A 12,459-nucleotide genomic window follows, 5' to 3' on the forward strand; every position below is an offset into this window, starting at 1 on the left:
TAATAACTGGGTGTAAGATTTATCTGTATCTATCTGCTTCTAGCTTGCAGCTCCCAGATACTTAATGAAACAAAAGACATATTGTTCAAGAGCTCTTATGTTACTCCCACATGGAGAGATTTTTGTGTTTAATATCACTATAATAATAAAATATAAGTACTCTGCATTGATAGCTTTTTTAAATAAGTGTTTCTGAGAGAGAGAACAGAGGAGCAAAGAATGTGTAACAGAAAAAGACAGTGCAGGCTCAATGTGAGAAATTAGAAATATTAGCATATTTATTACAGCAACATGAAGGACATAAGAATGCCTACACCCTTTACAACAAGCAATGCAGAGGAAATTGACATGGAAACAAATGACCTTTATTGGTGGGCAACAAAAGAGAGATGGCTAAGGGAGAGGGGTAAGGATAGTTAACTTAAAGCATCAACTGAGAATCTAATGAACCTTTACAGTACATGTCTAGTGAGAAAACAGAAACAAACGCAGCATTTCTGATCAAGAGAACCAGCCAACATAGCTAAGCTTGGCAAGGTGTGGAGTGACAGTAATGTGGGGCTTAAGGGGAGAAGGTATGGATTAGAAGTGCTAAATAGAAATACAAAAAGCAGTTATAATTTCCTTTAATTTTTGAGGAATTAATTAAGGACGCATTTACTGTGGTGTTTTGCACTTTAAAACAATTATGCAATGAATATATTTTTTTAATGTCAGCCAATCATTTGGAATAACACTTTGTATTCCTCACTTGAGCTTTTCAGGTCAGGAGCTTCAAGCTTTTTTAATATTATTTTAAGAAAACAACTGCTGTCCTCTTCTTAAAGGAGCCCAGGGGGTGGTTCTGTGGAGGTCTCTGAGATGTTACACAACAAGGGTGCTGATGTGAGGTCACCTTAGTAATGCAAATAAATATAACCTGTATATACACTTTACTCTTAATATCACTTCTATAGGACCACAGAAAGTATATAACTCAGTAAATAAGGCATCTAAAAGGCCAGCGGTCCAACGTAGGCCGCTGGAATGTAATTATAGAGTTAGAAAGAGTAGAATGAACAGTTTCACTTAGTCCCATTTTGTAGGACTTTGATTCAAATTAGGAAAGGGAAAGGTGGTTTTACAGGATGAAAAAATAACTGGATAATTATTTTCTTTTTTTTTTTTTTTTTACAGTGGAACATTTTATGACACTAGCTTTTAAACAAGCAAGCAGAAAAAATGGTCACTTTGATGCCCTTGAATCCCCTATCATGTTACATGGTAAATTATAAGCACACAGCCAACAGGGTTAAAAAAGTGGTGAAAGTCATGGATTTGGTTGTGGGGAACACAGAATTAGGCTTCAATTCCAAATTACCAAGTTGCAGTGAAAGGTCATATTTGGTGCATACCTTAGTGCAAACATTTAAGTGTAACGTTAGCTTAGAAATCTGGATAGAAATGTTGTTAATTGTTCTGATTTCAGTCTAATCAATTTCAATTACAGCAACTATAATATTTTGGCTATTATTGTACTTTTAATCCTTGATGTAGCACTCTGTTATTTAGCTAGCAGAAATGCTAAGAAGGCTTTACAACAAAAAACCAACAAAAATAAAAAAATGTACTCCAGTCCTTACACGCTCTTCTGTGTTTTTCTTTCAAAGCTAACATAGCATTTGCAACTCTTTAAATATTTCCATTCCATTTGTAAGACTTTTCTATGTTTTACATTTTCATTTGTCTTATCTGTTGTATCCAAGTACTACTACGCTGATAGCTTCACCAAAGAAATTGGTTTGAAAATGTCTTTTTCTGATCAACCATAATTGTTATGACCAAACATTTTTAAAAGTGGTGTTTTATGCTGCAATCAATTGAAAAATAGGAATTGATTATAGTTTTAGGTGGATATGCTAATAAAACAAGCTTGTAAGTCCATTCTACTCATCCTAACCATGTCATAAAAACTGCAGTTACTGTCTCCCTTCTTTCAAAGCTGAAGCTTTTCTCCTTGCTACATTCCTTTGTTCAAACTAATGAATCGCCTCACCTTCACTTTTCACCTGTATGAGCCGCCCCTGAACATAAACTTCAAAAATCTCTTTTTCATATTAAAAGCACACCAAAGTCATCATCATTGTTGTCATTACAAACATTCTAATATTGGAAATTAACAATGTACATATTTTACACTATAATACAATCAAATACTGTACTTCATGTCACTGTTGGTCCTATAGATTATCACATGTAATAAAACTGGGTTTTGGAGAACACTAAAATCAGGTTCAGTGCTATTAATGCAGTGAACATAGGAGGGTTCCTTCACCTAATTGTGTAATTAATGTCATGAGCAAAAATATCAACAGACGTATTTGCTTCTTCTTGTAAACATTGTATTGTAAATTTGAAAGCATTGGTAGTGACTGAAAATAAAGATGATAACAACAGCTCTGTAAGCTGAAAGTGAGAAACAGACAAATAATGTTTTTCTTATGTAAGATTTACCCTCTTGTGGTGGAAAATCTGAAATTCAACACTTCACCTTGTCAATAAAGGGACAATTCTATCAACCAATGATGTTGGAAAACACACAACTCTGTAATTACTGTGACAGTACTGTGTAACTATCCAGGCATAAGGACAGAGGAAATGAAAGTGCACAGCTAGAATTAAGGTATGTCGTCAAGATTAACTTTTCATATTTCTGTACATGGCACAAACCCGTAAAATCAAGTTAGATTTTCTCAACAGTGTCACTGGCTGGCATTGCCTTTGCTCCACACAAACACCTTAACTGTCTAAACACACCTAAAACATTGGAAGGCTTCATCTTAAGCTGAGTTATAATCCTTACTTGTTGTACAACAAATATACTTTGCATGCCTTGCAAAAGGATTCATATCCATTGAATGTTTTTATATTTTGTCATGTCACAGCCACAAACTATAATGAATTTTAGTGGGACCAAAGTGTAAGGAAAATAATTCACAATTTTTTCTTTTCACAAACAGAATCTGAAAAGTGTGGCATGCAATTGTATAAGGCCTGCTTTATACTCTGACAGCTGTAAATAATTGCATGCGGTCTTCAGATGTCATGTAACTAGTAAGCAGAGGCAACTTGTGTGTAATTTATTCTCAGCATAAATCAAGGTTTTCTATGAAGGCCTCAGAGGTTTGTTAGAGAAGACTGGTGAACAAAGATTTTCATGAAGACCAAGGAACATGTTAGGAATAAAGTTGTTGAGATGTGTACAGCAGAATTAGTTCCATAATAACTCTGGAGGAGGCGCAGAGATCCAGAACTCGTGGGAGAATCTATGTACAGGATAGCTACAAGTCATTCACTACACAGATCGGGCATTTAGTGGCAATAAGAAAACTGCAAGAAGTAAAGTTTGCAGTTTGCCAAAAGCCATGTAATGCGACACAAGATGTTCACGTCAAATGAGACCCAAATTGAGCTTTTAGGCCTAAATGTTTGGTTGAAATCGGAACTCTGCAAATCCATTTAAACACACCATTTCCAATCTGACTCCGACTGGGCTATTTTGCAAGGCAGAATGGAAAATTACTTCAGTCTATACATGTCTAAAACTGGAAGAGACATACTGAAGACGAGTTGTAGCTGTAATTACAGCAAAAGGTGGTTCTATAAACTATTGACCCAGTGAGGCTGAATACAAATCCATACCAAACTTTTCATTTTTCATTTAAAAAACATAAAATTCCTTTATCGTTTTCCTGCCCTCCATAGTTAAGCACAACTTTGCATTAGTCAGTCAAATAACATCCCAATACAATACATTCGACTGTGTTTGGCATGAAAAAAGTTTTAAGTGGTATGCAAGTGGTATGAATACTTTTGCAATGGTCTATAATCTATGTTTATTTTGAAAAAGATATCTGAAGAGTAACATTTCATCAGGTTCTGTCGTTTCTTTGCAATCTGTAACATCGTACAGTAAGTGCACGTAAATAGGCTTACGTATACTGGATCTACTCTCCATGGAAGTGTGTCTGAGAGCAGTCTCTAAGGAAGCCCTTTTAAAACATGCTTCCATCCAAAACAAGGTAGCAAAATCTACATCCCCCTCTACATCAACAGGTCCATTTAGTTATCTCCCCACTCCCCTCACATTCATGTCATTCATAATCTCTTAGCTTTCTATGAGCAGACACCAGTGGAAGAGTTCATACATATACAACAATTGCCGTTAATGCTGTGCAACCACCGATACAAACGTTAGGTCCATCTCTATGCTTGTGGCATACACCGCCCATAAAAACATATATCTACACATATACACATCTTATGACCCCTTTTAAACCCTTCATCACAAAAACGTATAACAAATAAAATGATGATAAAACAAACTGTACACCTGACAAAAAGTGATGAGCATTTTATTCAGTTTTTTAGTCATTATGTAAATGTTTTTTTGCTTTTTTTTCATTTATGTTGACATGACGTGAGATGGTCTCTGCATGTGGCTTGTTGTCTCACTGCTGCTCCATCGTGGTGGGCGATGTCGGACAGATTCGGCGTGCTGAGGTGCCCGTCTAGGATGGAAATTGTGGGAGGATGAAGGAGTCAAGCGCCAATGGTATCTCCATCTTAGTGTGTCTCAAAAAAAAAAAAAAAAATCAATGGAGACCCAAGCACAAAGTATCCATTACAGCTCCATTTCAGTGGGGGGAGACTCCTCACAGGAGCGCCCAGTTCAGCTCTGTCTCTGTGTGTTTACGTGGGAATTATTATACTTGGACGTGTGTCCCCTGGGCTTGCAGGCTCTGCACACTGGATAAAATCTTCTTCTGGTGACCGGCCAGCGTCACTCCCATCTTAGCTAGTTCACTAGATGGAAGATTAAAAATGCAAGAGAAATGATTATAATGGTAGAAATGCTAAAAAAAAGCTTTACAGTAGCCTACAGAAAAAATCCTCCACAGCTGCATATAATAGTGGTGTAAACTAGGGATGCATTGATCAGGCTTTTTTCTGATTGATTTCCAGCTTTGTTTGAGCTCTGATCTTCTGATTCTCATTTTGACCTTTTTAAATGTTTTTTTTTTTTACTAAGCTTAAACAGGTTCTCTTATAAACAGGTTCCCTTCTAGAATTGCACCGCTCAAGGTGGCAGCAGGTTGGAGTAGCTCTGTTACTTTTGATTCTGATTTATTCTTTTTTGGGAACTATTCTTCTTGTGGTGGATACAGTTTAATTTTTTTTGGATGACTGTCCACTCCAGTGTGATGCTGTGCAGCTTGGAGGATTTTTCTTAATACTTTCTATTTTTGGACATTTGTTATGATGCACTGCCATGGCAACGGGGTTGTTTCTTACAACCGGGAGCAGCTGATTAGTATCTCAAAAGCTCAAATAATACTTCAGCTATAACCCCAAATCCCTGATGAGTTGAAAAGGAGACGTCATGGATGCAGAGCAGGAGCTAAGAGAAGAGAGAGAAGGAGGAAGTTCAAACCATCTTTTCCGTCGATTTTGATGGGCAATGTGAGATCGTTGAGATCGTTGGGAAACAAGTTGGATGAACTCCAAGCCCTACAAAAAGCCAGAGTACCGGGCATGCAGTATCATGTGTTTTACTGAGACATGGCTGCAGGATCATATCCCCAACTCCAGCGTCTCTCTGCCGGGCTTTTTAACCATACGAGCAGACAGAGATTTAAAGAGGAGCGGCAAATGTAAAGGAGGTGGACTGGCAGTACTTGTGAACAACAGATGGTGTAATCCAGGACATGTTACTGTGAAGTGTCATGTCTGCAGTCCAGATATTGAACTGTTGGCAGTAGGTTTTCGTCCATATTATTTACCCAGAGAGTTCAACAGTGTTATTTTGGCAACAGTTTACGTTCCCCCTTCCGCTGTTGCTGACACTGCATGTGATGCCATCAGCTCAGTTGTTGCTAAGCTACAGACACAAAACCCCAATGCTTTTGTGGCAATTTCTGGTGATTTTAACCATGCTTCACTCTCTGCTACACTTCCAACATTTCAACAGTTTGTCAACTGCTGTACCGGAGAAAACAAAACATTGGATTTGTTTTATGCAAATGTCAAGGACTCATACATCTCTACAGCAAGACCTCCTCTAGGCAAATCAGATCACAATCTTGTTTTTCTCTGCTCGAAATATAAGCCCCTTGTTCAGAGGCAACCTGTAATAAAGGGGATTGTGAGAAAATGGTCACAGGAAGCTGAAGAAGCTCTGCAAGGTTGCTTTGAGGCTACAGACTGGGACGCACTGTGCCAGCCACATGGAGAGGACATCAATGCCATGGCTGAGTGTGTAACCGACTATATAAACTTCTGTGTGGATAACATCATCCCCACCAGAACCGTGAGATGCTTCCCCAATAACAAACCTTGGATCACCAGTGACCTGAAGGACCTGCTTAACAAGAAAAAAAGAGCCTTCAGAGAGGGAGACAGAATTATTCAGGATTATACAGAAGCAACTTAAAGTCAAGATAAGAGACAGCAAGGAGGTGTACAAGAAGAAGCTGGAGAGCAAGCTCCAGCAAAACAATATCAGAGATGTGTGGACAGGGATGAAGAAGATCACAGGCTTCAAGCAGAAGGATGATCAGACCGATGGAGGTCTGTACAGAGCCAATGAACTGAACACATTCTTCAATAGGTTCAGTTCAGAAACAAGCTTCGCATCCTCCTCTCCTGCTCACAGCCAAACAGACATTCCACCCTCCTTTGACCCACAGGACCCACAGCTGTCCAATAACACCTCACATTTTTTATCTTCCACCTCAGCCCTAGACCCTTCTGCTTCTACATGTTTGCCTTCAACCATATCAGAAGATGCTGATACTTCGTTTGCTTCCCCCTTCCACCTGTGTGTCTCAAGAAGTCAAGTGAAGATGCAACTGGAAAGACTGAATAGGAATAAGGCTGCAGGTCCAGATTATGTCAGCCCTAGAGTTCTGAAGGGCTGTGCAGAGCAGCTCTGTGGGATTCTGCAGCACCTCTTCAACCTTAGCCTGGCCCAGAAGAAGGTTCCGGTGTTGTGGAAGACCTCCTGTCTTGTTCCGGTACCAAAGAAAACTCACCCATCAGTCCTCAATGACTATAGACCTGTTGCCCTGACATCTCACATCATGAAAGTCCTAGAGAGACTCCTGTTGGCCCACCTGAGTAAGTAAACAGTAAACCATCAGGACCCCCTTCAGTTTGCTTATCACTGTGGAGTTGGAGTTAAATATGCCATCATACACCTGCTTCAACAAACCCACTGTCATCTGGACAAAGCCAGTAGCACTGTGACGATCATGTTCTTTGATTTCTCCAGTGCATTTAATACAATCCAACCTGATTTGCTTTGTCAGAAACTCCAGAAGACTCAGGTGGAGGCCTCAACAATCTCCTGGATCAAAGACTACCTGACAAACAGACCACAGTTTGTGAGACTGAAGGGTTGTGAGTCTAACCAGGTAGTCAGCAGCACAGGAGCACCACAGGGGACTGTACTCTCACCATTCCTTTTCACTCTGTACACCTCAGACTTCCAGTACAAGACAGACTCCTGTCATCTGCAGAAATACTCGGATGATTCTGCAGTTGTGGGGTGGATCAGAGATGGACAAGAAGTTGAGTACAGGAAGGTGGTGGACCGCTTTGTGGCATGGTGTGGAAACAATCATCTCATTTTGAACGTGACTAAAACAAAGGAGATGATTGTAGATTTTAAGAGAAACAGGAATAAGTCAAAAACGATTTATATCATGGGAGAAGAAGTGGAGGTGGTGGAGGAGTATAAATACCTCGGTGTTCACCTGGACAACAGACTAGAGTGGAGATGCAACTGTGAAGCCATCTACAAGGGACAGAGCAGACTGTACTTCTTGAGGAAGCTTAGGTCCTTTGGTGTTTGCTGCAAGATGCTGCATATCTTCTATAAGTCTGTTGTGGAAAGTGTGATCTCTTCTGCCATCATCTGCTGGGGAAGCAGCATCAGAGCCAGGGACATAAAAACGCTCAACAAGCTGATAAAAAAGGCTGGCTCTGTTCTGTGGACTCCTCTGGAACCTCTGGAGATCATTGTGGAAAGACGGATTCTTCATAAAATGAAGAACATTATGGAGAACCCTGAGCATCCTCTTCATGAGACTGTCCTATAACAACAGAGTGTCTTCAGTCAGAGGCTTCTTCAGATCTGCTGTAAGACGGAGCACTACAGGAGATCCTTCCTGCCCACAGCCATCAGCATCTACAACGGCTCTTTAAGGAAACCTTCATAATATGAGCTACAACAACAATTAATTTCCCTTTGGGATTAATAAAGTATTTTTGAATTGAATTGAATTAATAGAGATAATAGTTCTGAAGCAATACAAAACAATGAAGGAATAATAATGACCCCTACTTCATCAATGTACATGCTATTGGTTGATACATTTAGAGACAGAACATCGATGGAGATCTTGGTTTTGATGCATTTAATGGATAGGGAAAATAATGACTTTTCTGTATTTAACCTACCTGTCACCGATCAGATGTGATAAAAAAAAAAATGATCTCACGCCAATTGATTAGTGAAATATTTCATTAAAACCAAGTTTTTATCCTCAGAATAAGAGCGAAGAAGTTTCTTCCTAAATGTTTTGGCCTGTTGAAAACTTCATTTGAGCAGCGTAAGACCTCACATGTCTGTACCTCACACTGATGTAGAGGATGGAGTCCAAGCTGACATATCCAGCACTGGAAAAGTTCTCCTTGTATTGGCCCATCTTGATGGTGTCCAACCAGTCATCCACAGTGCTCACACTGAACTCTGGGGTGGGTGGATCCTCCCTGCTGAAATTGAAAGCAGGCTTATAATTCAATGTAGTTGTGGCTGCACAGTGTTCATGCTATTGCAAGCACATCTCAAGTTAAAGAAAACACACCTTATAAAAAACTCCAAATTCAGTTTCTCAGAATGTTTTTATATTATATCAGACCAATAAAAAACACGTTTTAATACAGAACTGTTACACTATGTTATTGTTTTTAAAATCATTGGAAACACTGCTGACTTGACAGCAGTGCAGCAGACAGTCACTAGCACTCTCCACAAGGAGGGTAAGCCACGAAAGCATATTGCTAAAAAAGCTAGTTGTGTGGTAGAAAAGGTAGGGATAACCTTAGCCATGACAGGATTTTCAGCTAAGCCAATCCAAGGGTTTGGAGGAGACAAGGCATTGAGTGCAGCTGGTAATGGAGCTTCAAGTGTCACCACACACATATGTATCCAGGATATGGGTTACAAACATCACATTTCTTCTGCTAAGCCAATCCTTAACCCAAGATGTCAAAAATGATTTACTTTGGCTTTTGCTCAGTGGTCCTAAGTTCTCTTTTCATATTAAAGCAAATTTGGCTTATAATTTGGAAATCAAGGTTTCCAAGCCAGGAGGAAGAGTAGAGAGGCACATAATCCAAATTGCTTTAAGTCCATTGTGAGGTTTTTAAAATACCCAAAAAGGCTTGCAGTACGCAATACTTTTCAGTTACATTGTGGCTAAGCACCTGTTGGCTTCGTTCGAGGAATTTGTACCTGAAAATTTCAGTCAGTGATGATTTGGGGAGCCATATCCTCTGCTGGTGTTGGTTCAATTCATTTTATCAAGTCTGCAATAAATCCAGCTGAATTTTTAGAACACTTCATGCTTTTCTCTGCTGAAAAGCTTTATGGAGATGGTCATTTCATTTTCTAGCAGGACTAGCCACCTGCTTACAGTAGTCAAGTACCACTACCTGCTTTAATGACCATGGTGTTACTGTGCTTCAATAAATAGCAGACATGCCTGAACCCCACAGAGAATTTATGGAGTATAGTCATGAGATGAGAGACACCACAGCCTATAATGTAGACCAGCTAAATGGTTGCTACTAAAGCAACCTGGGCTTCCTTAACACCTAAGCCAAAAGGTGATCACCTCCATCCCACCTAGCAATGATGCAGTAATTCATGCAAAAGGCATAGGCCCACATTTGTGTATCAAATATTTGTTTATTGGTCTTATGTCTTATTGGTCTCTTTTTCTGAAAAACTGAATGTTTTGTTTTATTTAGCTGTAAGCCATAATCATAAAAATTAACATAAGCAAATGCTTGAAATATATCACACTGCGTGTAATATTTGTGGTCTATGAGCATAACTTTTTTAACTAAATTACTGAAATAAATGAACTTTTCTATGACAGCCCCATTTACTATTTTATGCACATGTATGTGTTTTTATTCTCAACAGATTTTACAAATTAAGTTTGGTCTGCATCTAAACATACAGACATATATTTCTTTGATTCTGCCCTGTGAAATCTTCATGTTCTCTCTAAAAAAACTAAACAAATTTCTATTAAGGGATGAATATGAGTTGTTGTCTTTTGCCCTCCGGGGCAACCTTTTATGTTGTTTGCTTATATCCATTTATTACGAATTGTTATAAATTATCTTAAAGTTCATTAAGTTACAAAAATCCTCGAAAATCATTTATGGAGTGCAAACAGAAGCACATTTGCAGGGATTTTCTCTCAAGGTAAAAAGAAAAGTACACCCCTTGATTGGGTTTTACATACTTTATAGGCATCCTGTTTGCTTTTTTTTTTTTTTACTTTTCCAGTCTGGCTTTGTTTAATATTTAATGACATTTGGGAATCTGTGGTTTGCAAATGTTTTAAACTTGAGGTTAGATGTATATAATTTTTATACCTGACAAAGACAAGAACATAAACAATAACATTTTCAAATTAGAGGGTATATCTTTAATTTCTTTAATCATGTCTGCCCTGCATTACTCTATACCATAGATGATAATGTAAGACCTGTTTTCGGTCCTGAGGTTCATTTAGTCTCTTCTAAACTCTCTGGGGGTTTAACTGAAGTATTTTTGAGCTTCTGCTCACTGTTAGTTTGTGCTGAGCCTTGTTTTTTTCCACTTTCTGTTCAGAGTGTTTGTCTCTGAAAAGAACTCATTGTATGCTGCACTGATTCTGAACATCAACAAAGCGCCTGAGGTGTAAAATGTAAATGTAAAAATAATGATATTCTCTGGATGCATGCAATTCAGCTGGGGATTCGAAAAGTCTAAATTGAACAAGGGAAGGGAAGATACACCAGCTCCAAAACTTATATTCTTTCATTTTCTACTTTCAGAACCAGTTATTATGTTGGAAAACAGCTTTAAAGAATAGAATATTTTCGAAAATGACATTTCCTGCTTACAAATTTCAAAAGAAACCAAGTATTTTTTTAGCGTTTTGAATTTTTGCACTGCCTCACACTCTCACTCGACTTTCAGAAGCCTACATCCGTGAAATTCCCTGTTTTCACTGACCACACTGAGCTGTTGGCCAGCTCTCTGAGACTGGCTGGGTTTCTGATGAGCTTGTCAAGGATTGTGACAATCTGTCCAAACTTTGGCCGGTCACTGCGCCCCTTCTCCCAGCAATCCAACATGAGCTGGTGCAACACCACCGGGCAGTCCATAGGAGCAGGAAGACGGTAACCCTCGTCTATTGCTTTGATCACCTGTACAAGGATAAAAAAATTAAATATATATATATATATATCTAGGATTATTTGAGATGAGTACATTTTTGTAGTTTAGAAATGTGCTGACAAAAACACTGCAAGGTGGGATGTTTGCATGTTTGGGACTCACGTCCTGGTTGGACATCTCCCAGTATGGTCTCTCCCCGTATGAAATCACCTCCCACATGACAATGCCATAACTCCACACATCACTGGCTGAGGTGAACTTCCTGTAGGCGATGGCCTCTGGAGCTGTCCATCTGATAGGGATCTTTCCTCCCTGTAAAGAGATCACATAAACAAAATACTCTCACTGAATAGTTTATACTAAAGAGAGTCTAAATGCTTTAAATCATTTGTTCTGGTCTGTTTTAGCCAAAATTTAACATGGAAGTGAGAACATATCAGCACTAAGTGGAAGACATATTCTTGCCCTCTGAGAATGAATGTATTCTAACTATAACCAGCCTCTCTAATTTCTGATTTTCTTTGGTGCAGCAGTCTCCTTATCAACTCAAAAACAAACCTTTCAGCCATTTAAAGTTGCTTTCTGAAGGCTGAGTTCATGCAATTGGGATTCATCAAACAGTTGAATTTTGTCCTGCAGTAAACTGCAGTTGAATCTGAAGAATCAATACCCTGAAAAAAGCTGTCTCTACCTCAGCTACAATCATGACAACCTTCGGAAATTCTCACTAGTTTTCAAGTTTCCTAATAAGATTTAACTTGTTTTTTATATACTGTAAAGCTTAGTAAGAATATATTCTTTTTTGGATTCACATATAAAACACAATACAAAAGTATTCATGCCCCTTTTTCTAAAAAAACAGAATTTAACGTATTTGTTTTGATGTGATAGACCAACACAGAGCAAGAAGGCAAATTATCAATAGTTTTCCAAATATGTAGCGAAAGATTTTT

General features: G+C 38.6%; 1 protein-coding gene across 1 annotated transcript in view; it reads right to left on the reverse strand.

The window, feature by feature from the left end:
- Positions 1–253: 253 nt before the first annotated feature.
- The window catches only part of epha4b (eph receptor A4b), a 154,244-nt gene continuing 142,038 nt past the window's right edge, over positions 254–12,459 (reverse strand). Inside the window, exons 16-19 of the mRNA XM_047368770.1 lie at positions 11,669–11,818; positions 11,342–11,535; positions 8,677–8,817; positions 254–4,845 (exon numbers count right to left, since the gene is read on the reverse strand). Of these exons, the coding sequence (XP_047224726.1) occupies positions 4,746–4,845; positions 8,677–8,817; positions 11,342–11,535; positions 11,669–11,818 (585 nt within the window). The 3' untranslated portion in view covers positions 254–4,745. The remainder of the gene's footprint in view (positions 4,846–8,676; positions 8,818–11,341; positions 11,536–11,668; positions 11,819–12,459) is intronic.

The sequence above is a fragment of the Girardinichthys multiradiatus genome, chromosome 6 (assembly GCF_021462225.1).
Source record: "Girardinichthys multiradiatus isolate DD_20200921_A chromosome 6, DD_fGirMul_XY1, whole genome shotgun sequence".
Taxonomy (NCBI): Eukaryota; Metazoa; Chordata; class Actinopteri; order Cyprinodontiformes; family Goodeidae; genus Girardinichthys; species Girardinichthys multiradiatus.